This window comes from Carcharodon carcharias, chromosome 26, assembly GCF_017639515.1.
Source record: "Carcharodon carcharias isolate sCarCar2 chromosome 26, sCarCar2.pri, whole genome shotgun sequence".
In the NCBI taxonomy this organism is placed as follows: Eukaryota; Metazoa; Chordata; class Chondrichthyes; order Lamniformes; family Lamnidae; genus Carcharodon; species Carcharodon carcharias.
Genome location: NC_054492.1, coordinates 22,439,905 through 22,464,311, shown reverse-complemented (window position 1 = coordinate 22,464,311; position 24,407 = coordinate 22,439,905). Strand labels below are relative to the sequence as shown.

Sequence of the window (24,407 nt, the reverse complement as noted above, 5' to 3'; positions counted from 1 at the left end):
TTCCCACCCATCGACTGTGCCCACCCTATTGACCATGCACACCCACCGACCATTCCCATCCATCGACTGTGCCCACCCTATTGACCATGCACACCCACCGACTGTTCCCACCCATCGACTGTGCCCACCCCATTGACCATACACACCCATTGACTGTTCCCACCCGACTGTGCCCACCCATCGACTGTGCCCAACCACCGACTGTGCCCACCACCGACCGTGCCCAACCCTTCGACTGTGCCCACCCCACCAACCGTGCACACCCACCGACCGTGCCCAGCCCACTGACCGTGCACACCCACAGACTGTGCCCACCCCATTGACCATGCACACTCAACGACCGTTTCCACCCCACTGACTGTGCCCACCACCGACCTTGCCCACCTCACCGACCATGCCCACCCCAGTGACTGTGCCCACCCCAGTGACTGTGCCCACCCTACTGACCATGCCCACCCCACTGACCATGCGCAACCCACTGATCGTGCCCACTCCAGTGACCATGCCCACCCTACTGACTGTGCCCACCCTACTGATCGTGCCCACCCCAGTGACCGTGTCCACCCTACTGACTGCCCACTCTACTGATCGTGCCCACCCTACTGATTGTGCCCACCCTACTGACTGTCCACCCTACTGACTGTGCCCATCTCACCGACCGTGCCCACCCTACTGATCTTGCCCACCCCATCGACCGTGCCCACCCCACCGACCGTGCCCACCCCATTGACCATGCCCACCTCACTGACCATGCGCACCTCACTGACCATGCCCACCTCACCGACCGTGCTCACCCTACTGATCGTGCCCACCTCACTGACTGTGCCCACATTGACTGTGCCCATCCCAATCGTGCCCACCTCACCGACCATGCCCACCTCACCCCATCGACTGTGCCCACCCCATCGACCGTGCCCACCCCATTGACCATGCCCACCTCACCGACCGTGCCCACCCCACTGACCATGCACACCCACCGACCGTGCCCACCCTACTGAACGTGCCCACCCTACTGAACGTGCCCACCTCACCGACCGTGCCCACCTCACTGACTGTGCCCACACCGACTGTGCCCACCCCATCGACCGTGCCCACCTCACTGACTGTGCCCACACCGACTGTGCCCACCCCATCGACTGTGCCCACCCCATCGACTGTGCCCACCCCACTGACCGTGCCCACCACTGACTGTGCCCACTGCACCAACCGTGCCACCTCACCGACTGTGCCCACCCCATTGACCGTGCACACCCACCGACCGTTCCCACCCATCGACTGTGCCCACCCTATTGACCATGCACACCCACCGACCATTCCCATCCATCGACTGTGCCCACCCTACTGACCGTGCACACCCATTGACTGTTCCCACCCATCGACTGTGCCCAACCCACCGACCGTGCCCACCCCACCAACCGTGCACACCCACCGACCGTTCCCACCCCACTGACTGTGCCCACTCCACCGACCGTGCCCACCCCACCAACCGTGCCCACCCTACTGACTGTGCCCACTCCACCGACCGTGCCCACCCACCGACCGTGCCCACCCCACCAACCATGCACACCCACCGACCGTGCCCACCCCACTGACCGTGCACACCCACAGACTGTGCCCACCCCACTGACGGTGCCCACCTCACCGAGCATGCCCACCCCAGTGACTGTGGCCACCCCAGCGACTGTGCCCACCCCAGTGACTGTGCCCACCCCACTGACCATGCGCAACCCACTGATCGTGCCCACTCCAGTGACCATGCCCACCCTACTGACTGTGCCCACCCTACTGATCATGCCCACCCCAGTGACTGTGTCCACCCTACTGACTGCCCACCCTACTGATCGTGCCCACCCTACTGATTGTGCCCCCTACTGATTGTGCCCACCCTACTGACTGTCCACCCTACTGACTGTGCCCATCTCACCGACCGTGCCCACCCTACTGATCTTGCCCACCCCATCGACCGTGCCCACCCCACCGACCGTGCCCACCCCATTGACCATGCCCACCCCACTGACCATGCGCAACCCACCGACCATGCCCACTCCAGTGACCATGCCCACCCTACTGACTGTGCCCACCCTACTGATCATGCCTACCCCAGTGACTGTGTCAACCCTACTGACCGTGAGCACCTCACCGACCATGCCCACCTCACCAACTGTGCCCACTCTACTGACCGTGCCCACCCTACTGACCGTGCCCACCCTACTGATCGTGCCCACCTCACTGACTGTGCCCACACCGACTGTGCCCACCCCATCGACTGTGCCCACCCCATCGACTGTGCCCACCCCACTGACCGTGCCCACCACTGACTGTGCCCACTGCACCAACCGTGCCACCTCACCGACTGTGCCCACCCCATTGACCGTGCACACCCACCGACCGTTCCCACCCATCGACTGTGCCCACCCTATTGACCATGCACACCCACCGACCATTCCCATCCATCGACTGTGCCCACCCTACTGACCGTGCACACCCATTGACTGTTCCCACCCATCGACTGTGCCCAACCCACCGACCGTGCCCACCCCACCAACCGTGCACACCCACCGACCGTTCCCACCCCACTGACTGTGCCCACTCCACCGACCGTGCCCACCCCACCAACCGTGCCCACCCTACTGACTGTGCCCACTCCACCGACCGTGCCCACCCACCGACCGTGCCCACCCCACCAACCATGCACACCCACCGACCGTGCCCACCCCACTGACCGTGCACACCCACAGACTGTGCCCACCCCACTGACGGTGCCCACCTCACCGAGCATGCCCACCCCAGTGACTGTGCCCACCCCAGCGACTGTGCCCACCCCAGTGACTGTGCCCACCCCACTGACCATGCGCAACCCACTGATCGTGCCCACTCCAGTGACCATGCCCACCCTACTGACTGTGCCCACCCTACTGATCATGCCCACCCCAGTGACTGTGTCCACCCTACTGACTGCCCACCCTACTGATCATGCCCACCCTACTGATTGTGCCCCCTACTGATTGTGCCCACCCTACTGACTGTCCACCCTACTGACTGTGCCCATCTCACCGACCGTGCCCACCCTACTGATCTTGCCCACCCCATCGACCGTGCCCACCCCACCGACCGTGCCCACCCCATTGACCATGCCCACCCCACTGACCATGCGCAACCCACCGACCATGCCCACTCCAGTGACCATGCCCACCCTACTGACTGTGCCCACCCTACTGATCATGCCTACCCCAGTGACTGTGTCAACCCTACTGACCGTGAGCACCTCACCGACCATGCCCACCTCACCAACTGTGCCCACTCTACTGACCGTGCCCACCCTACTGACCGTGCCCACCCTACTGATCGTGCCCACCTCACTGACTGTGCCCACCTCACCCACCATGCCCACACTGACTGTGCCCATCCCAACCATGCCCACCTCTCCGACTGTGCCCACCTCACCCCATCGACCGTGCCCACCCCACTGACCGTGCCCACCACCGACTGTGCCCACCACACTAACCATACCTACCTCACCGACCGTGCCCACCCTGTTGACCATGCTCACCCCATCGACAGTGCCCACCCCACTGACCATGCCCACCACCGACTGTGCCCACTGCACTAACCACACCTACCTCACTGACCGTGACCACCCATTGACCGTGCACACCCATCGACTTTTCCCACCCATCGACTGTGCCCACCCTATTGACCGTGCAAACCCACTGACCATGCACACCCACTGACCGTGCCCACCCCATTGACCGTGCACACCCACTGGCCGTTCCCACCCCACCGACTGTGCCCACCACCGACTGTGCCCACCACCAAACGTGCCCACCATGGACCGTGCCCACCCCACTGACCGTGCCCACCCCACCGACCGTGCACACCCACTGACCGTGCCCACCCCACTGACCGTGCCCACCACCGACCGTTCCCACCCCACTGACCGTGCCCACCCCACTGACCATGCCCACCACCGACCATGCCCATCCCACTGACCGTGCCCATCCCAATGACTGTGCCCACCCTGACCATGCCCACCCTGACTGTGCCCACCCTGACTGTGCCCACCCTGTCCATGCCCACCCCCTCGACTGTGTCCACCCTGACTGTGCCCACCCCATCGACCGTGCTCATCCCACCGACCGTGCCCACCCCACTGACCGTGCCCACCAATGACCGTGCCTACCACTAACCATGCCCACCCCACCGACCGTGCCCACCACCGACTGTGCCCACCACCAAACGTGCCCACCACGGACCGTGCTCCCCCCACTGACTGTGCACACCTACTGACCATGCCCACCCCACAGACCGTGCCCACCACCGACCGTGCCCACCCCACTGACCGTGCACACCCACTGGCCGTGCCCACCCCAATGACCATGCACACCCACTGACCGTGCCCACCCCATTGACCGTGCACACCCACCAGCCGTTCCCACCCCACCAACCGTGCCCACCACCGACTGTGCTCACCACTGACCGTGCCCACCATCGACTGCCCACCACTGACCATGCCAACCTCACCAACCGTTCCCACCACCGACCGTTCCCACCACCGACCATGCCCACCCCACTGACCGTGCACACCCACTGGCCGTGCCCACCCCACTGACCGTGCACACCCACTGACCGTGCCCACCCCATTGACCGTGCACACCCACCGGCCGTTCCCATCCCACCAACCGTGCCCACCACCGACCGTGCTCACCACCGACCGTGCCCACCACCAAACGTGCCAACCACGGACCGTGCCCACCCCACTGACCGTGACCACCCACTGACCGTGCACACCCACTGACCGTGTCCACCCCACCGACCGTGCACACCCACTGGCCATGCCCACCCCATTGACTGTGCCCACCCCACTGACCGTGCCCACCCCATTGACCATGCACACCCACCGGACATTCCCACCCCACCAACCATGCCCACCACCGACCGTGCCCACCACCGACTGTGCCCACCACCAAACGTGCCCACCACGGACCGTGCCCACCCCACTGACCATGGACACCCACTGACCATGCCCACCACCGACTGTTCCCATCCCACTGACTGTGCCCACCCCACTGACTGTACCCACCACTGACCGTGCCCATCCCATTGACCGTGCCCATCCCACTGAACGTGCCCACCCCATCGACCGTGCCCACCCTGACTGTGCCCACCCTGACTGTGCCCACCCTGTCCGTGCCCATCCCATCGACCCTGTCCACCCTGACTGTGCCCACCCCACCAACCGTGCTCACCCCATCGAATGTGCTCATCCCACTGACCATGCCCACCACCGACCGTGCTCACCACCGACCGTGCTCACCACCGACCGTGCCCACCACCGACCGTGCCCACCACTGACCATGCCTACCACACCGACCGTGCCCACCCCACCGACCAAGCCCACCCCACCGACCGTGCTCACTACCGACCGTGCCCACCACCGACCATGCCCACCACCGACTGTGCCCACCCCACCAACTGTGCCCACCCCACTGACCGTGCCCACCCCACCGACCGTGCCCACCCCACCGACCATGCCCACCCTGACCATGCCCACCTGACTGTGCCCACCACTGACCATGCCTACCACTGACAGTGCCCACCCCACCAACCGTGCCCACCCCACCGATTGTGCCCACCCCGACCGTGCCCACCACCGACCTTGCCCACCACTGACCGTGCCCACCACTGACCATGCCCACCTCACCAACCGTTCCCACCACCGACCGTGCCCACCACTGACCGTGCCCACCATCGACTGCCCACCACTGACCATGCCAACCTCACCAACCGTTCCCACCTCACTGACCGTGCCCACCTCACTGACTGTGCCCACCATCGACCGTGCCCACCACTGACTGTGCCCACCTCTGACTGTGCCCACCCCACCCATTGTGCCCACCCACCGACCTGAAAATTCAGGCCCTGGTCTTTTCAGCTTTGAAAGCAGAGGGAGAGGGAATTTTCTTGAGGGATGTAAGAGTCAGTGGGATGCGATAGGTCAATGCCGACTGAACCATGATCACTCTGGGGAAAGGTAAAATCAGGACTCAGGTCTGGAGATACTCAATATATGAGTGACCAAGACATGAAACAGAGACTTGGTCTGAAACACAGCCTGAAATCCTGGCATCATGGATGAAGCAGTTGGACTGGAGCTTCTGGTTGGATGAATTAAAATGAATCAAACAGTCACCTTCATTTGTATCTCTCTGTAATCTGCTGTAGCAATTAGTCTCTGACTATACTCAGGCTGTGATGAGTTGCAGGGTCAATCTTTGTGGTGTTAGCAGCAAAATAATACATTCAGTGTCATAGGGTTTCACATTCTGGTGAATATAAACTAACAAACCTTCCAACATGCTGCATACAAAGTAAGATATCCTCCAACATATTGTGGGTCTCCCTCTGCCCGTGGTTCCATCTTTTTGAAAAAAACTTTTCAGGGCTGGGGCACTCCTTACACTGAGAATGTGGGAGTAATGGTCACTCCTTACATTGAGAATGTGGGAGTGAACGGTCACCCCTTACACTGAGAATGTGGGAGTGAACGGTCACACCTTACACTGAGAATGTGGGAGTAATGGTCACCCCTTACATTGAGAATGTGGGAGTGAACCGTCACCCCTTACACTGAGAATGTGGGAGTGAACGGTCACACCTTACACTGAGAATGTGGGAGTAATGGTCACCCCTTACACTGAGAATGTGGGAGTAATGGTCACCCCTTACACTGAGAAAGTGGGAGTGAACGGTCACCCCTTACACTGAGAATGTGGGGGTGAATGGTCACTCCCTACACTGAGAATGTGGGGATGAACGGTCACTCCTTACATTGAGAATGTGGGAGTAACGGTCACTCCTTACACTGAGAATGTGGGAGTGAACGGTCACTCCTTACATTGAGAATGTGAGAATGAATGGTCACTCCTTACACTGAGAATGTGGGGGAGAACGGTCACTCCTTACACTGAGAATATGGGAGTGAACGGTCACTCCTTACATTGAGAATGTGGGAGTGAACGGTCACTCCTTACACTGAGAATGTGGGAGTGAACGGTCACTCCTTAGACTGAAAATGTGGGGGTGAACGGTCACTCCTTACACTGAGAATGTGGGGGTAACAGTCACTCCTTACACTGAGAATGTGGGGGTAACGGTCACTCCTTACACTGAGAATATGGGGGTGAACGGTCACACCTTACACTGAGAATGTGGGAGTGAACGGTCACTCCTTACATTGAGAATGTTGGAGTGAACGGTCACACCTTACACTGAGAATGTGGGAGTGAACGGTCACTCCTTACACTGAGAATGTGGGAGTAATGGTCACCCCTTACACTGAGAATGTGGGAGTGAACGGTCACCCCTTACACTGAGAATGTGGGGGTGAATGGTCACTCCCTACACTGAGAATGTGGGGATGAACGGTCACTCCTTACATTGAGAATGTTGGAGTAACGGTCACTCCTTACACTGAGAATGTGGGAGTGAACGGTCACTCCTTACATTGAGAATGTGAGAATAAATGGTCACTCCTTACACTGAGAATGTGGGGGAGAACGGTCACTCCTTACACTGAGAATATGGGAGTGAACGGTCACTCCTTACATTGAGAATGTGGGAGTGAACGGTCACTCCTTACACTGAGAATGTGGGAGTGAACGGTCACTCCTTAGACTGAAAATGTGGGGGTGAACGGTCACTCCTTACACTGAGAATGTGGGGGTAACAGTCACTCCTTACACTGAGAATGTGGGGGTAACGGTCACTCCTTACACTGAGAATATGGGGGTGAACGGTTACACCTTTCACTGAGAATGTGGGAGTAATGGTCACCCCTTACACTGAGAATGTGGGTGTAATGGTCACCCCTTACACTGAGAATGTGGGAGTAATGGTCACCGCTTACACTGAGAATGTGGGAGTGAACGGTTACACCTTACACTGAGAATGTGGGGGTGAACGGTCACACCTTACACTGAGAATGTGGGGGTGAACGGTCACCCCTTACACTAAGAATGTGGGAGTGAACGGTCACTCCTTACACTGAGAATGTGGGAGTAATGGTCAACCCTTATACTGAGAATGTGTGAGTGAATGGTCACTCCTTACACTGAGAATGTGGGAGTGAACGGTCACTCCTTACATTGAGAATGTGGGAGTGAACGGTCACTCCTTACACTGAGAATGTGGGAGTGAACGGTCACTCCTTACACTGAGAATGTGGGGGTGAACGGTCACCCCTTACACTGAGAATGTGGGAGTAATGGTCACCCCTTACACTGAGAATGTGGGAGTGAACGGTCACCCCTTATACTGAGAATGTGGGAGTAATGGTCACCCCTTACACTGAGAATGTGGGAGTAATGGTCACTCCTTACACTGAGAATGTGGGAGTGAACGGTCACTCCTTACATTGAGAATGTGGGAGTGAACGGTCACTCCTTACATTGAGAATGTGGGAGTGAATGGTCACTCCTTACACTGAGAATGTGGGAGTGAACGGTCACCCCTTACACTGAGAATGTGGGGGTGAACGGTTACCCCTTACACTGAGAATGTGGGAGTAATGGTCACCCCTTACACTGAGAATGTGGGAGTGAACGGTCACCCCTTACACTGAGAATGTGTGGGTAAATGGTCACTCCTTACACTGGGAATGTGGGAGTAACGGTCACTCCTTACACTGAGAATGTGGGAGTGAACGGTCACTCCTTACACTGAGAATGTGGGAGTGAACGGTCACTCCTTACACCGAGAATGTGGGGGTAATGGTCACTCCTTACACTGAGAATGTGGGGGTAACGGTCACTCCTTACATTGAGAATGTGGGGGTGAACAGTCAATCTTTACACTGAGAATGTGGGGGTGAACGGTCACTCATTACACTGAGAATGTGGGGGTGAACGGTCACTCCTTACATTGAGAATGTGGGGGTGAACGGTCACTCCTTACATTGAGAATGTGGGGGTGAACGGTCACTCCTTACACTGAGAATGTGGGGGTGAACGGCCACTCCTTACATTGAGAATGTGGGGGTGAACGGTCACTCCTTACATTGAGAATGTGGGGGTGAATGGTCACTCCTTACATGGAGAATGTGGGGGTGAACGGTCACTCCTTACACTGAGAATGTGGGAGTGAATGGTCACTCATTACATTGAGAATGTGGGGGTAAACGGTCACTCCTTACACTGAGAATGTGGGAGTGAATGGTCACTCCTTACATTGAGAATATGGGGGTGAACGGTCACTCCTTACACTGAGAATGTGTGGGTGAATGGTCACTCCTTACATTGAGAATGTGGGAGTAATGGTAACTCCTTACACTGAGAATGTGGGGGTGATGGCCACTCCTTACACTGAGAATGTGGGGGTGATGGTCACTCCTTATACTGAGAATGTGGGGGTGAATGGTCACTCCTTACATTGAGAATGTGGGAGTAACGGTCACTCCTTACACTGAGAATGTGGGGGTGACTGACACTCTTTAATTGAGAATGTGGGGGTGACGGTCACCCCTTACATTGAGAATGTGGGAGTGAATGGTCACTCCTTACACTGAGAATGTGGGAGTAACGGTCACTCGTTACATTGAGAATGTGGGGGTAACGGTCACTCCTTACACTGAGAATGTGGGGGTAAACGGTCACTCCTTACACTGAGAATGTGGGAATAACGGTCACCCCTTACACTGAGAATGTGGGAGTGAACGGCCACTCCTTACACTGAGAATGTGGGAGTAATGGTCACCCCTTACACTGAGAATGTGGGGGTGAACGGTCACCCCTTACACTGAGAATGTGGGAGTGAACGGTCACACCTTACACTGAGAATGTGGGAGTAATGGTCACCCCTTACACTGAGAATGTGGGGGTGAACGGTCACCCCTTACACTGTGAATGTGGGGGTGAACGGTCACCCCTTACACTGAGAATGTGGGGGTGAACGGTTACCCCTTACACTGAGAATGTGGGAGTAATGGTCACCCCTTACACTGAGAATGTGGGAGTGAACGGTCACCCCTTACATTGAGAATGTGTGGGTAAATGGTCACTCCTTACACTGGGAATGTGGGAGTAACGGTCACTCCTTACACTGAGAATGTGGAAGTGAACAGTCACTCCTTACACTGAGAATGTGGGAGTGAACGGTCACTCCTTACACTGAGAATGTGGGGGTGAACAGTCACTCCTTACACTGAGAATGTGGGGGAGAACGGTCACTCCTTACACTGGGAATGTGGGAGTAACGGTCACTCCTTACACTGAGAATGTGGAAGTGAACAGTCACTCCTTACACTGAGAATGTGGGAGTGAACGGTCACTCCTTACATTGAGAATGTGGGGGTGAACAGTCACTCCTTACACTGAGAATGTGGGAGTGAACGGTCACTCCTTACACTGAGAATGTGGGAGTGAACGGTCACTCCTCACACCGAGAATGTGGGGGTAATGGTCACTCCTTACACTGAGAATGTGGGGGTAACGGTCACTCCTTACACTGAGAATGTGGGGCTAATGGTCACTCCTTACACTGAGAATGTGGGGGTGAAAGGTCACTCCTTACACTGAGAATGTGGGGGTGAATGGTCACTCCTTACATTGAGAATGTGGGGGTGAACAGTCACTCTTTACACTGAGAATGTGGGGGTGAACGGTCACTCTTTACACTGAGAATGTGGGGGTGAACGGTCACTCCTTACACTGAGAATGTGGGGGTGAACGGTCACTCCTTACACTGAGAATGTGGGGGTGAACAGTCACTCTTTACACTGAGAATGTGGGGGTGAACGGTCACTCATTACACTGAGAATGTGGGGGTGAATGGTCACTCCTTACATTGAGAATGTGGGGGTGAACGGTCACTCCTTACATTGAGAATGTGGGGGTGAACGGTCACTCCTTACATTGAGAATGTGGGGGTGAACGGTCACTCCTTACACTGAGAATGTGGGGGTGAACGGCCACTCCTTACATTGAGAATTTGGGGGTGAAAGGTCACTCCTTACATTGAGAATGTGGGGGTGAACGGTCACTCCTTACATTGAGAATGTGGGGGTGAACGGTCACTCCTTACACTGAGAATGTGGGAGTGAATGGTCACTCATTACATTGAGCATGTGGGGGTAAACGGTCACTCCTTACACTGAGAATGTGGGAGTGAATTGTCACTCCTTACATTGAGAATATGGGGGTGAACGGTCACTCCTTACACTGAGAATGTGTGGGTGAATGGTCACTCCTTACATTGAGAATGTGGGAGTAACGGTAACTCCTTACACTGAGAATGTGGGGGTGATGGTCACTCCTTACACTGAGAATGTGGGGGTGAATGGTCACTCCTTACATTGAGAATGTGGGAGTAACGGTCACTCCTTACACTGAGAATGTGGGGGTGACTGACACTCTTTAATTGAGAATGTGGGGGTGACGGTCACCCCTTACATTGAGAATGTGGGAGTGAATGGTCACTCCTTACACTGAGAATGTGGGAGTAACGGTCACTCCTTACATTGAGAATGTGGGGGTGAACAGTCACTCCTTACGTTGAGAATGTGGGAGTAATGGTCACTCCTTACACTGAGAATGTGGGGGTAACGGTCACTCCTTATGCTGAGAATGTGGGAGTAACGGTCACTCCTTACACTGGGAATGTGAGGGTAACGGTCACTCCTTATACTGAGAATGTGGGGGTAACGGTCACTCCTTACACTGGGAATGTGGGTGTAACGGTCACTCCTTACACTGAGAATGTGGGGGTAATGGTCACTCCTTACACTGAGAATGTGGGGGTAAACGGTCACTCCTTACACTGAGAATGTGGGAGTAACAGTCACCCCTTACACTGAGAATGTGGGAGTGAACGGCCACTCCTTACACTGAGAAAGTGGGGGTAACGGTCACCCCTTACACTGAGAATGTGGGGGTGAACGGCCACTCCTTACACTGAGAATGTGGGGGTAACGGTCACTCCTTACACTGAGAATGTGGGGGTAACGGTCACTCCTTACACTGAGAATGTGGGGGTAAACGGTCACTCCTTACACTGAGAATGTGGGAGTAACGGTCACCCCTTACACTGAGAATGTGGGAGTGAACGGCCACTCCTTACACTGAGAATGTGGGGGTAATGGTCACTCCTTACACTGAGAACATGGGGGTGAACAGTGGCCTTCCTAAACCACTACAATCACACTTTGAGGCTTTGTATCTCTGAGGAACCTCTCCTGTGACTCCTTTCTCTCGTTGTTAATACTGTTTATTGCTTCCTCAGAAATCTGATTCCAGTATTAATTGGCCAGTTTAATTGCCTGCACACCTCCTGCAGGACGTATTAATTTAGAGAAGATAATTTCACTTCAGGCAGCACAGACTCTCGCCGTTTTTGAAGCTTCTTCCTCTACGTCTCACACTCAGTTGCTTTGCTTCCTCAGAGATGTGGTTGCTGAAGATAGTTCCTGTGATGTTCAGGAAGATGCCTCCTGAGAGAATTGCAGTTAGGTGCAAGCACTGTGACTGACAATAAAGGAAATATTTGATGGCTCAGGGGGCAGTTTGAGCAGATTTAAAGATATGATTTGTGTATTTCAGAGCGCTGTGAGTCTTTAACAATGAAGATAAAAAATTATATACATTTATACAAGCCTGTGCTGAGGAGAAAGATAAAACTTGCATTTATGTAGCACCTTTCACATCCTCAGGACATCCCGAAGCATTTTAAACCCAGTGAAGTAATTTTGAAATGTGTTCAGTGTGTGAAGGATGTAGTTGAGAGTCAGAAAGGATAGAGCTGGGGGGAGATGGCGGAGATAGTCAGATTTTAAACAGAGGAAATCAGAGCCCATTTTAAGATGCTTTTGTTTAGTTTAACTTGTTCTGTTTGGAGTTAGTAGGGCTGAGGACCCAATTCTCCTGGCAGAATAATGTCGTCACTCTGACACTGTCTCGAGTGTTACTTGTGTTACTTTTCGCTCTGAAATTTATTGGGGTGAGTCCAGCAGCGTTTCACTGACCGGACTGGTGCAGGTAGCAGCTGAATATTTCCCCTCCCATTACCAAGGGCTCAAAGCAGAGAAGAGAACGGCTAAAAATAACTGACATTTATTAATTCCAGTGAGGGTGAGTGAGTGAATGTGGTCCCTCGCTCTGTGAGGGTGAGTGAGTGTGGGTGGTCCCTCGTTCTGTGAGGGGAGTGAGTGAGGGTGGTCCCTCGCTCTGTGAGGGTGAGTGAGTGAGGGTGGTCCCTCGCTCTGTGAGGGTGAGTGAGGGTGCTCCCTCGCTCTGTGAAGGTGAGTGAGTGAAGGTGAGTGAGTGAGGGTGCTCCCTCGCTCTGTGAGGGTGAGTGAGTGAGGGTGAGTGAGTGAGGGTGCTCCCTCACTCTGTGAGGGTGAGTGAGTGAGTGTGGTCCCTTGCTCTGTGAGGGTAAGTGAGGGTGCTCCCTCGCTCTGTGAGGGTGAGTGAGTGAGGGTGAGTGAGGGTGCTCCCTCGCTCTGTGAGGGTGAGTGAGTGAGGGTGCTCCTCGCTCTGTGAGGGTGATTGAGTGAGGGTGCTCCCTCGCTCTGTGAGGGTGAGTGAGTGAGGGTGCTCCCTCATGCTGTGAGGGTGTGAGTGAGGGTGGTCCCTCGCTCTGTGAGGGTGAGTGAGTGAGGGTGGTCCCTCGCTCTGTGAGGGTGAGTGAGTGGGGGTGGTCCCTCGCTCTGTGAGGGTGAGTGAGTGAGGGTGCTCCCTCACTCTGTGAGGGTGAGTGAGGGTGGTCCCTTGCTCTGTGAGGGTGAGTGAGTGAGTGTGGTCCCTCACTCTGTGAGGGTGTGAGTGAGGGTGCTCCCTCGCTCTGTGAGGGTGAGTGAGTGAGGGTGAGTGAGTGAGGGTGCTCCCTCACTCTGTGAGGGTGAGTGAGTGAGTGTGGTCCCTCGCTCTGTGAGGGTGAGTGAGTGTGGGTGGTCCCTCGTTCTGTGAGGGGAGTGAGTGAGGGTGGTCCCTCGCTCTGTGAGGGTGAGTGAGTGAGGGTGGTCCCTCGCTCTGTGAGGGTGAGTGAGGGTGCTCCCTCGCTCTGTGAAGGTGAGTGAGTGAAGGTGAGTGAGTGAGGGTGCTCCCTCGCTCTGTGAGGGTGAGTGAGTGAGGGTGAGTGAGTGAGGGTGCTCCCTCACTCTGTGAGGGTGAGTGTGAGTGTGGTCCCTTGCTCTGTGAGGGTAAGTGAGGGTGCTCCCTCGCTCTGTGAGGGTGAGTGAGTGAGGGTGAGTGAGGGTGCTCCCTCGCTCTGTGAGGGTGTGAGTGAGGGTGCTCCTCGCTCTGTGAGGGTGATTGAGTGAGGGTGCTCCCTCGCTCTGTGAGGGTGAGTGAGTGAGGGTGCTCCCTCATGCTGTGAGGGTGTGAGTGAGGGTGCTCCTCGCTCTGTGAGGGTGAGTGAGTGAGGGTGGTCCCTCGCTCTGTGAGGGTGAGTGAGTGAGGGTGGTCCCTCGCTCTGTGAGGGTGAGTGAGTGGGGGTGGTCCCTCGCTCTGTGAGGGTGAGTGAGTGAGGGTGGTCCCTCGCTCTGTGAGGGTGAGTGAGTGAGGGTGGTCCCTCGCTCTGTGAGGGTGAGTGAGTGGGGGTGGTCCCTCGCTCTGTGAGGGTGAGTGAGTGAGGGTGCTCCCTCACTCTGTGAGGGTGAGTGAGGGTGGTCCCTTGCTCTGTGAGGGTGAGTGAGTGAGTGTGGTCCCTCACTCTGTGAGGGTGTGAGTGAGGGTGCTCCCTCGCTCTGTGAGGGTGAGTGAGTGAGGGTGAGTGAGTGAGGGTGCTCCCTCACTCTGTGAGGGTGAGTGAGTGAGTGTGGTTCCTTGCTCTGTGAGGGTAAGTGAGGGTGCTCCCTCGCTCTGTGAGGGTGAGTGAGTGAGGGTGAGTGAGGGTGCTCCCTTGCTCTGTGAGGGTGAGTGAGTGAGGGTGCTCCTCGCTCTGTGAGGGTGATTGAGTGAGGGTGCTCCCTCGCTCTGTGAGGGTGAGTGAGTGAGGGTGCTCCCTCATGCTGTGAGGGTGTGAGTGAGGGTGGTCCCTCGCTCTGTGAGGGTGAGTGAGTGAGGGTGGTCCCTCGCTCTGTGAGGGTGAGTGAGTGGGGGTGGTCCCTCGCTCTGTGAGGGTGAGTGAGTGAGGGTGCTCCCTCACTCTGTGAGGGTGAGTGAGGGTGGTCCCTCGCTCTGTGAGGGTGAGTGAGTGAGTGTGGTCCCTCACTCTGTGAGGGTGTGAGTGAGGGTGCTCCCTCGCTCTGTGAGGGTGAGTGAGTGAGGGTGCTCCCTCGCTCTGTGAGGGTGAGTGAGTGAGGGTGCTCCCTCGCTCTGTGAGGGTGAGTGAGTGAGGGTGCTCCCTCGCTCTGTGAGGGTGAGTGAGTGAGGGTGAGTGAGTGAGGGTGCTCCCTCACTCTGTGAGGGTGAGTGTGAGTGTGGTCCCTTGCTCTGTGAGGGTAAGTGAGGGTGCTCCCTCGCTCTGTGAGGGTGAGTGAGTGAGGGTGAGTGAGGGTGCTCCCTCACTCTGTGAGGGTGTGAGTGAGGGTGCTCCTCGCTCTGTGAGGGTGATTGAGTGAGGGTGCTCCCTCGCTCTGTGAGGGTGAGTGAGTGAGGGTGCTCCCTCATGCTGTGAGGGTGTGAGTGAGGGTGGTCCCTCGCTCTGTGAGGGTGAGTGAGTGAGGGTGGTCCCTCGCTCTGTGAGGGTGAGTGAGTGGGGGTGGTCCCTCGCTCTGTGAGGGTGAGTGAGTGAGGGTGCTCCCTCACTCTGTGAGGGTGAGTGAGGGTGGTCCCTTGCTCTGTGAGGGTGAGTGAGTGAGTGTGGTCCCTCACTCTGTGAGGGTGTGAGTGAGGGTGCTCCCTCGCTCTGTGAGGGTGAGTGAGTGAGGGTGAGTGAGTGAGGGTGCTCCCTCACTCTGTGAGGGTGAGTGAGTGAGTGTGGTCCCTTGCTCTGTGAGGGTAAGTGAGGGTGCTCCCTCGCTCTGTGAGGGTGAGTGAGTGAGGGTGAGTGAGGGTGCTCCCTCGCTCTGTGAGGGTGAGTGAGTGAGGGTGCTCCTCGCTCTGTGAGGGTGATTGAGTGAGGGTGCTCCCTCGCTCTGTGAGGGTGAGTGAGTGAGGGTGCTCCCTCATGCTGTGAGGGTGTGAGTGAGGGTGGTCCCTCGCTCTGTGAGGGTGAGTGAGTGAGGGTGGTCCCTCACTCTGTGAGGGTGAGTGAGTGGGGGTGGTCCCTCGCTCTGTGAGGGTGAGTGAGTGGGGGTGGTCCCTCGCTCTGTGAGGGTGAGTGAGTGAGGGTGCTCCCTCACTCTGTGAGGGTGAGTGAGTGGGGGTGGTCCCTCACTCTGTGAGGGTGAGTGAGGGTGGTCCCTTGCTCTGTGAGGGTGAGTGAGTGAGTGTGGTCCCTCACTCTGTGAGGGTGTGAGTGAGGGTGCTCCCTCGCTCTGTGAGGGTGAGTGAGTGAGGGTGAGTGAGTGAGGGTGCTCCCTCACTCTGTGAGGGTGAGTGTGAGTGTGGTCCCTTGCTCTGTGAGGGTAAGTGAGGGTGCTCCCTCGCTCTGTGAGGGTGAGTGAGTGAGGGTGAGTGAGGGTGCTCCCTCGCTCTGTGAGGGTGTGAGTGAGGGTGCTCCTCGCTCTGTGAGGGTGAGTGAGTGAGGGTGCTCCCTCGCTCTGTGAGGGTGAGTGAGTGAGGGTGCTCCCTCATGCTGTGAGGGTGTGAGTGAGGGTGCTCCTCGCTCTGTGAGGGTGAGTGAGTGAGGGTGGTCCCTCGCTCTGTGAGGGTGAGTGAGTGAGGGTGGTCCCTCGCTCTGTGAGGGTGAGTGAGTGGGGGTGGTCCCTCGCTCTGTGAGGGTGAGTGAGTGAGGGTGGTCCCTCGCTCTGTGAGGGTGAGTGAGTGAGGGTGGTCCCTCGCTCTGTGAGGGTGAGTGAGTGGGGGTGGTCCCTCGCTCTGTGAGGGTGAGTGAGTGAGGGTGCTCCCTCACTCTGTGAGGGTGAGTGAGGGTGGTCCCTTGCTCTGTGAGGGTGAGTGAGTGAGTGTGGTCCCTCACTCTGTGAGGGTGTGAGTGAGGGTGCTCCCTCGCTCTGTGAGGGTGAGTGAGTGAGGGTGAGTGAGTGAGGGTGCTCCCTCACTCTGTGAGGGTGAGTGAGTGAGTGTGGTTCCTTGCTCTGTGAGGGTAAGTGAGGGTGCTCCCTCGCTCTGTGAGGGTGAGTGAGTGAGGGTGAGTGAGGGTGCTCCCTCGCTCTGTGAGGGTGAGTGAGTGAGGGTGCTCCTCGCTCTGTGAGGGTGATTGAGTGAGGGTGCTCCCTCGCTCTGTGAGGGTGAGTGAGTGAGGGTGCTCCCTCATGCTGTGAGGGTGTGAGTGAGGGTGGTCCCTCGCTCTGTGAGGGTGAGTGAGTGAGGGTGGTCCCTCGCTCTGTGAGGGTGAGTGAGTGGGGGTGGTCCCTCGCTCTGTGAGGGTGAGTGAGTGAGGGTGCTCCCTCACTCTGTGAGGGTGAGTGAGGGTGGTCCCTCGCTCTGTGAGGGTGAGTGAGTGAGTGTGGTCCCTCACTCTGTGAGGGTGTGAGTGAGGGTGCTCCCTCGCTCTGTGAGGGTGAGTGAGTGAGGGTGCTCCCTCGCTCTGTGAGGGTGAGTGAGTGAGGGTGCTCCCTCGCTCTGTGAGGGTGAGTGAGTGAGGGTGCTCCCTCGCTCTGTGAGGGTGAGTGAGTGAGGGTGAGTGAGTGAGGGTGCTCCCTCACTCTGTGAGGGTGAGTGTGAGTGTGGTCCCTTGCTCTGTGAGGGTAAGTGAGGGTGCTCCCTCGCTCTGTGAGGGTGAGTGAGTGAGGGTGAGTGAGGGTGCTCCCTCACTCTGTGAGGGTGTGAGTGAGGGTGCTCCTCGCTCTGTGAGGGTGATTGAGTGAGGGTGCTCCCTCGCTCTGTGAGGGTGAGTGAGTGAGGGTGCTCCCTCATGCTGTGAGGGTGTGAGTGAGGGTGGTCCCTCGCTCTGTGAGGGTGAGTGAGTGAGGGTGGTCCCTCGCTCTGTGAGGGTGAGTGAGTGGGGGTGGTCCCTCGCTCTGTGAGGGTGAGTGAGTGAGGGTGCTCCCTCACTCTGTGAGGGTGAGTGAGGGTGGTCCCTTGCTCTGTGAGGGTGAGTGAGTGAGTGTGGTCCCTCACTCTGTGAGGGTGTGAGTGAGGGTGCTCCCTCGCTCTGTGAGGGTGAGTGAGTGAGGGTGAGTGAGTGAGGGTGCTCCCTCACTCTGTGAGGGTGAGTGAGTGAGTGTGGTCCCTTGCTCTGTGAGGGTAAGTGAGGGTGCTCCCTCGCTCTGTGAGGGTGAGTGAGTGAGGGTGAGTGAGGGTGCTCCCTCGCTCTGTGAGGGTGAGTGAGTGAGGGTGCTCCTCGCTCTGTGAGGGTGATTGAGTGAGGGTGCTCCCTCGCTCTGTGAGGGTGAGTGAGTGAGGGTGCTCCCTCATGCTGTGAGGGTGTGAGTGAGGGTGGTCCCTCGCTCTGTGAGGGTGAGTGAGTGAGGGTGGTCCCTCACTCTGTGAGGGTGAGTGAGTGGGGGTGGTCCCTCGCTCTGTGAGGGTGAGTGAGTGGGGGTGGTCCCTCGCTCTGTGAGGGTGAGTGAGTGAGGGTGCTCCCTCACTCTGTGAGGGTGAGTGAGTGGGGGTGGTCCCTCACTCTGTGAGGGTGAGTGAGTGAGGGTGGTCCCTTGCTCTGTGAGGGTGAGTGAGTGAGTGTGGTCCCTCACTCTGTGAGGGTGTGAGTGAGGGTGCTCCCTCGCTCTGTGAGGGTGAGTGAGTGAGGGTGCTCCCTCGCTCTGTGAGGGTGAGTGAGTGAGGGTGCTCCCTCGCTCTGTGAGGGTGAGTGAGTGAGGGTGTTCCCTCACTCTGGAACATTCATTTCCGTTCCAACATTGTTTCTACAGAATCTCAGATTATCCAGCAGTAAAATGCATCTCCCACACCCAGCGTCCTGGTCAATGTTTCTCCCTCAATCAATATCATGAGAACAGATCATCCAGTTACTTTTCTCAATTGCTGTTTGCGGAATCTTGCTGTGCATAAATTAGCTGCCACATCACAAAAGCAACTACACTTCAAAAATATTTCATTGGCTGTGAAGTACTTTGGAACATCTTCAAAGGGTTTATATAAATGCAAGTCTTTCTCTCTGCCTCCCTCTCCCTCTGTCCCCCTCTTTCAGTGTCCCTGCCCTCTTCTCTCTCTCTCTCTCTCTCTCTGTCAGTCTGTCTGTCTCTGTCTCTCCCCATCTCCCTCTCTCTCTCCTTCTCTCATTCCCTGTAATTTGCCTGGGATTTATCTTGGAAAGTCCTGTTAGTTGCTGTAATTTTGTGATATTCTGAGCAGAGTCCGGATGAAGAGTTGGAGCAGTGATGAGATTGAGACGTTGTTTGATCTGTTGCTGTGTGTTGTCTGTTTAAAGTGTTATTGTTTCAGTGCTGCCTGCCACAGGAGTTAGCGATGAGGAGAGGGTTTGATGAGGAAGTGTTGTGTTACACTGTGACACCTTTCCTCAAAACCTAATCAATAAAATGATCCAATCTGTGAGGGTGAGTGAGTGAGGGTGCTCCCTCGCTCTGTGAGGGTGAGTGAGTGGATCACAGAAGCTTCATCAATCCCAGGACTAAAGTCAAAGTGATGCACCAAGCAGTGCCAGGACAGCAGAATAGGCACTTTGAGCCCGAGAGGTGCACAATAATCACGGCTGAGAGTGATGCTGGCACAGCTTGGTAACCCGGGAATCCAGTAACCTAGTAACCAAGTAACTGAGTAACCTAGTAACCTGGGGAGTTGGGAACCTGGCACTGAGGAGAGAAATGGAACACAGAGGAGTGAAAAGGAGCAGTTTTTGTCAATGTAGTTTGATGTTTTCCTTTCCTGATAGGATTCTTCCATATGTGTCTTGCAGGTGATTATAAACAGCACGGTCACCCCAAACATGACCTTCACAAAAACGTCTCAGAAGTTCGGACAGTGGGCAGACAGCCGGGCAAACACTGTCTTCGGCCTGGGCTTCTCATCGGAGCAACACTTAACCAAGGTAAGAAACTGAGTGCGGCGGGGGTTGGGGGGTGGGGGGTGGTTGGGAAGGGAGGGGGGGGAGAGAGAGAATGGGGAGAGGGTATGGGTGGGTGTGGGAGTGAGTGTAAGGAAGAGAGGGTGTGAGGGTGTGGGAGTGAGGGTGAAGGTATGAGGGTGTGGGAGTTGGATTGAGGGTGTGGGAGTGAGGATGTGAGTGAGGGTGAGGGTGTGGGAGTGAGGGTGTCGGAGTGAGGATGTGGGAGTGAGGGTGAGAGTAAGGTGAGAATCAGGGCATGAGTAAGGGTGAGAAAGTGTAGGAGTGAGAGTGAGGGCGTGAGATTGAGAGTGTGAGAGTGAGAATGATGGTGAGTAATTGAGGGTGGGAGTGAGGGTGTGAGAGTGAGCATCAGAGTGAGGGCAAGAAAGTGAGGGTGAGAAAGTGGGGGTGAGAAAGTGAGGGTGAGAGTGTGAGGGTGTGGGAGTGAGGGTTAGGGTGAGAGAGTGAGACTGAGGGTGTGAGGGTGTGAGAGTGAGGGTATGGGAATGAGAGTGAGGGAGTGTCAGTCAAGGTGAGAGAGTCAGGGTGTGGGAGTGAGGATGTGAGTGAAGGTGAGGGTGATTAAGTGATGGTGTCGGATTGAGGGTGTGAGGGTGTGAGTGAGGGTGCAAAATTGAGGGTGAGATAATGAGGGTGTGAGAGTGAGGGTGTGGGAGTGAGACTGAGGGCATGAGAGTGAGAGTGAGAGCAAGAATGTGGGAGTGAGGGTGTGGGAGTGAGGGTGTGGGAGTGAGGGTGTAGGAGTGAGGGTGTGGGAGTGAAGGTGTGAGGTTGTGGGAGTGAGGGGGTGGGAGTGAGAGTGTGAGGTTGTGGGAGTGAGGGGGTGGGAGTGAGGGTGTGAGGTTGTGGGAGTGAGGGTGTGGGAGTGAGGGTGTGGGAGTGAGGGGGTGGGAGTGAGGGTGTGGGAGTGAGGGGGTGGGAGTAAGGGTGTGAGGTTGTGGGAGTGAGGTTGTGGGAGTGAGGGGGTGGGAGTGAGGGTGTGAGGTTGTGGGAGTGAGGTTGTGGGAGTGAGGTTGTGGGAGTGAGGGGGTGGGAGTGAGGGGGTGGGAGTGAGGGTGTGAGGGTGAGGGTTTGAGGGTGTGAGGGTAAGGGTGTGAGGGTGAGGGTGTGAGGGTGAGGGTGTGAGGGTGAGGATGTGAGGGTGAGGGTGTGAGGGTGAGGTTGTGGATTTGAGTGTGGGAGTGAGGGAGTGGGAGTGAGGGTGAGGGTGTGAGGGTGATCGTGTGAGGGTGAGGGTGTTAGGGTGAGGGTGTGAGGGTGTGGGAGTGAGGGTGTGGGAGTGAGGGTGTGAGGGTAAGGGTGTGAGGGTAAGGGTATGAGGAGGAGGGTGTGAAGGTGAGGGTGTGAGGGTGAGGGTGTGAGGGTGAGGGAGTGAGGGTGTGGGAGTGAGGGTGTGGGAGTGAGGGTGAGGGTGTGAGGATGTGAGGGTGTGAGGGTGTGGGGGTGAGGTTGTGGGAGCGAGGGAGTGAGGGTGTCAGGGTGTGAGGATGTGAGGGTGTGGGAGTGAGGGTGTGGGAGTGAGGGTGTGGGAGTGAGGGTGTGTGTGGGAGTGAGGGTGTGTGTGGGAGCGAGGGTGTGGGACCGAGGGTGTGGGAGTGAGGGTGTGAGGGTGACGGTGTGAGGGTGTGGGAGTAAGGGTGTGGGTGTGGGAGTGAGGGTGTGGGAGCGAGGGTGTGGGAGCGAGGGTGTGGGAGTGAGGGTGTGAGGGTGATGGTGTGAGGGTGTGGGAGTAAGGGTGTGGGTGTGGGAGTGAGGGTGTGGAAGTGAGGATGTGGGAGTGAGGGTGTGGGTGTGGGAGTGAGGATGTGGGATTGAGGGTGTGGGAGTGAGGGTGTGGAAGTGAGGGTGTGGGAGGGAGGGTGTGGGAGGGAGAGTGTGGGAGGGAGGGTGTGGGAGTGAATGTGTGGTTGTGGGAGTGAGGGTGTGAGGGTGAGGGAGTGAGGGTGTGGGAGTGAGGGTGTGGGAGTGAGGGTGTGGGAGTGAGGGTGTGGGAGTGAGGGTGAGGGTGTGAGGGTGAGGGTGTGAGGATGTGAGGGTGTGAGGGTGTGGGGGTGAGGTTGTGGGAGCGAGGGAGTGAGGGTGTCAGGGTGTGAGGGTGTCAGGGTGTGAGGGTGTGGGAGTGAGGGTGTGGGAGTGAGGGTGTGTGTGGGAGTGAGGGTGTGTGTGGGAGTGAGGGTGTGTGTGGGAGCGAGGGTGTGGGACCGAGGTTGTGGGAGTGAGGGTGTGAGGGTGATGGTGTGAGGGTGTGGGAGTAAGGGTGTGGGTGTGGGAGTGAGGGTGTGGAAGTGAGGGTGTGGGAGTGAGGGTGTGGGTGTGGGAGTGAGGATGTGGGAGTGAGGGTGTGGGAGTGAGGGTGTGGAAGTGAGGGTGTGGGAGTGAGGGTGTGGGAGGGAGGGTGTGGGTGTGGGAGTGAGGGTGTGGGAGTGAGGGTGTGGGAGTGAGGGTGTGGGAGTGAGGGTGTGGGAGCGAGGGTGTGGGAGCGAGGGTGTGGGAGCGAGGGTGTGGGAGCGAGGGTGTGGGAGTGGGGGCGCGAGGGTATGGGAGTGAGGGTGTGGGAGTGAGGGTGTGGGAGCGAGGGTGTGGGAGCGAGGGTGTGGGAGCGAGGGTGTGGGAGTGAGGGTGTGGGAGTGACGGAATGAGGGGGTGGGAGCGAGGGATTGAAGGTGTGGGAGCGATGGTGTGGTAATGAGGGTGTGGGAGCGCCAGAGTGAGGGTGTGGGAGTGAGGGGGTGGGAGCGAGGCTGTGGGGGTGAGGGTGTGTAAGTGAGGGAGTGAGGGTGTAGGAGTGAGGGGGTAGGAGCGAGTGTGTTGGTGTGAGGGGGTGGGCGTGAGGGAGTGGGAGTGAGGGTGTGAGGGTGTAGGAGTGAGGGTGTTGGAGTGAGGCGGTGGGAGCGAGTGTGTGGGTGTGAGGGGGTGGGAGTAAGGGAGTGGGTGTGAGGGTGTGAGGGTGTGGGAGTGAGGCGGTGGGAGCGAGGCTGTGGGGGTGAGGGTGTGTAAGAGAGGGAGTGAGGGTGTAGGAGTGAGGGTGTGGGAGTGAGGCGGTGGGAGCGAGTGTGTGGGTGTGAGGGGGTGGGAGTAAGGGAGTGGGTGTGAGGGTGTGAGGGTGTGGGAGTGAGGCGGTGGGAGCGAGGCTGTGGGGGTGAGGGTGTGTAAGCGAGGGAGTGAGGGTGTAGGAGTGAGGGTGTGGGAGTGAGGGTTAAGGGGTGAGTGTAAAGATACTCCGGTTAGTTTGGATTATTTCTCTATGAACAGTGAACCTGCTGTGTTTTGTCAGAAATTCTCACAGGGATAGTTGCCCTTTGTTATCTGAGGCATAGGTCACAGGAGCAGGGAGGTTTTGCTGGAACTGTGTAAAACACTGGTTAGGCCACAGCTAGAGTATTGTGTGCAGTTATGGAATCAACATTATATGAAGGATGTGATTGCACTAGAGAGAGCGCAGGGGAGATTTACCAGGATGTTGCCTGGACTGGAGAGTTTTAGTTATGAGGAGAGATTGGATAGACTGGGGTTATTTTCTCTGGAGCAGAGAAGATTGAGGGGGGGACATGATTGAGGTGTATAAACGTATAAGGGGCATAGTTAGAGTAGACAGGAAGGAACTTCTCCCCTTGGTGGAGGGATCGATAACCAGGGGCATAGATTTAAGGTAAGGGACAGGAGGCTTTGAGGGGATGTGAGGAAGAATTCTGTCACCCAGAGGGTGGTGGGAATCTGGAACTCTCTGCCTGAAAGGGTGGTAGAGGCAGAAACCCTCATAACATTTAAGAAGTATTTGGCATACAAAGCTATGGGCCCAGTGCTGGAACATGGGATTAGAATAGTTAGGTACATGTTTGACCAGCGCAGACTCAATGCTCCCAGCCCTCAATTCCTTCTCGAGTAAACCGTCTGAACTGCTCTTATTGGGAAAATATTCTTCACAGTGATCCGCCTGTAATTTAGCATCAAAATATCATGAGGAACACAGGCCTTGAGAGTGACCGGAACTGCAAAATTGGAAAACACGGCTCCAGGCGACTTTCCCAATGGGAGTTTATTTCTGGACTGCACCGGGTGGGTTCATGTTAGGGATACTAACACTGGCACCAGGGACCATGCTATTGATGTCTTTACACAGAGAATGGTGTACACAGCAGAGGGTCACGAGTGTGGTGCGGGGGTGGGTAAGTGTAGCTGTTAAACTCTGCACTCTCAACCTTTGCAATAAGGCATCAGTAAAGTGGATGAGAGAGTGGGAATTGGAACTGATAAGACGTTGGGCAGTTGTGATCATGGAACAGCTATTACCCCTTTGAGTGGGCCCAGAGAGAGCAGCAGGAGGCAAGGGATTTCTAGCAGTGAAGAATTGGGGGATTATTTTTGGA

General features: G+C 56.8%; 1 protein-coding gene across 4 annotated transcripts in view; it reads left to right on the top strand.

The window, feature by feature from the left end:
* homer2 (homer scaffold protein 2) overlaps positions 1 to 24,407 on the top strand; it is a 50,240-nt gene that overhangs the window by 13,916 nt on the left and 11,917 nt on the right. For all 4 annotated transcript variants that reach the window (XM_041175328.1, XM_041175330.1, XM_041175329.1 and 1 more), the window contains one exon: positions 19,870 to 20,001. In XM_041175328.1, coding sequence (XP_041031262.1) covers positions 19,870 to 20,001 — 132 coding nt within the window. The remainder of the gene's footprint in view (positions 1 to 19,869; positions 20,002 to 24,407) is intronic.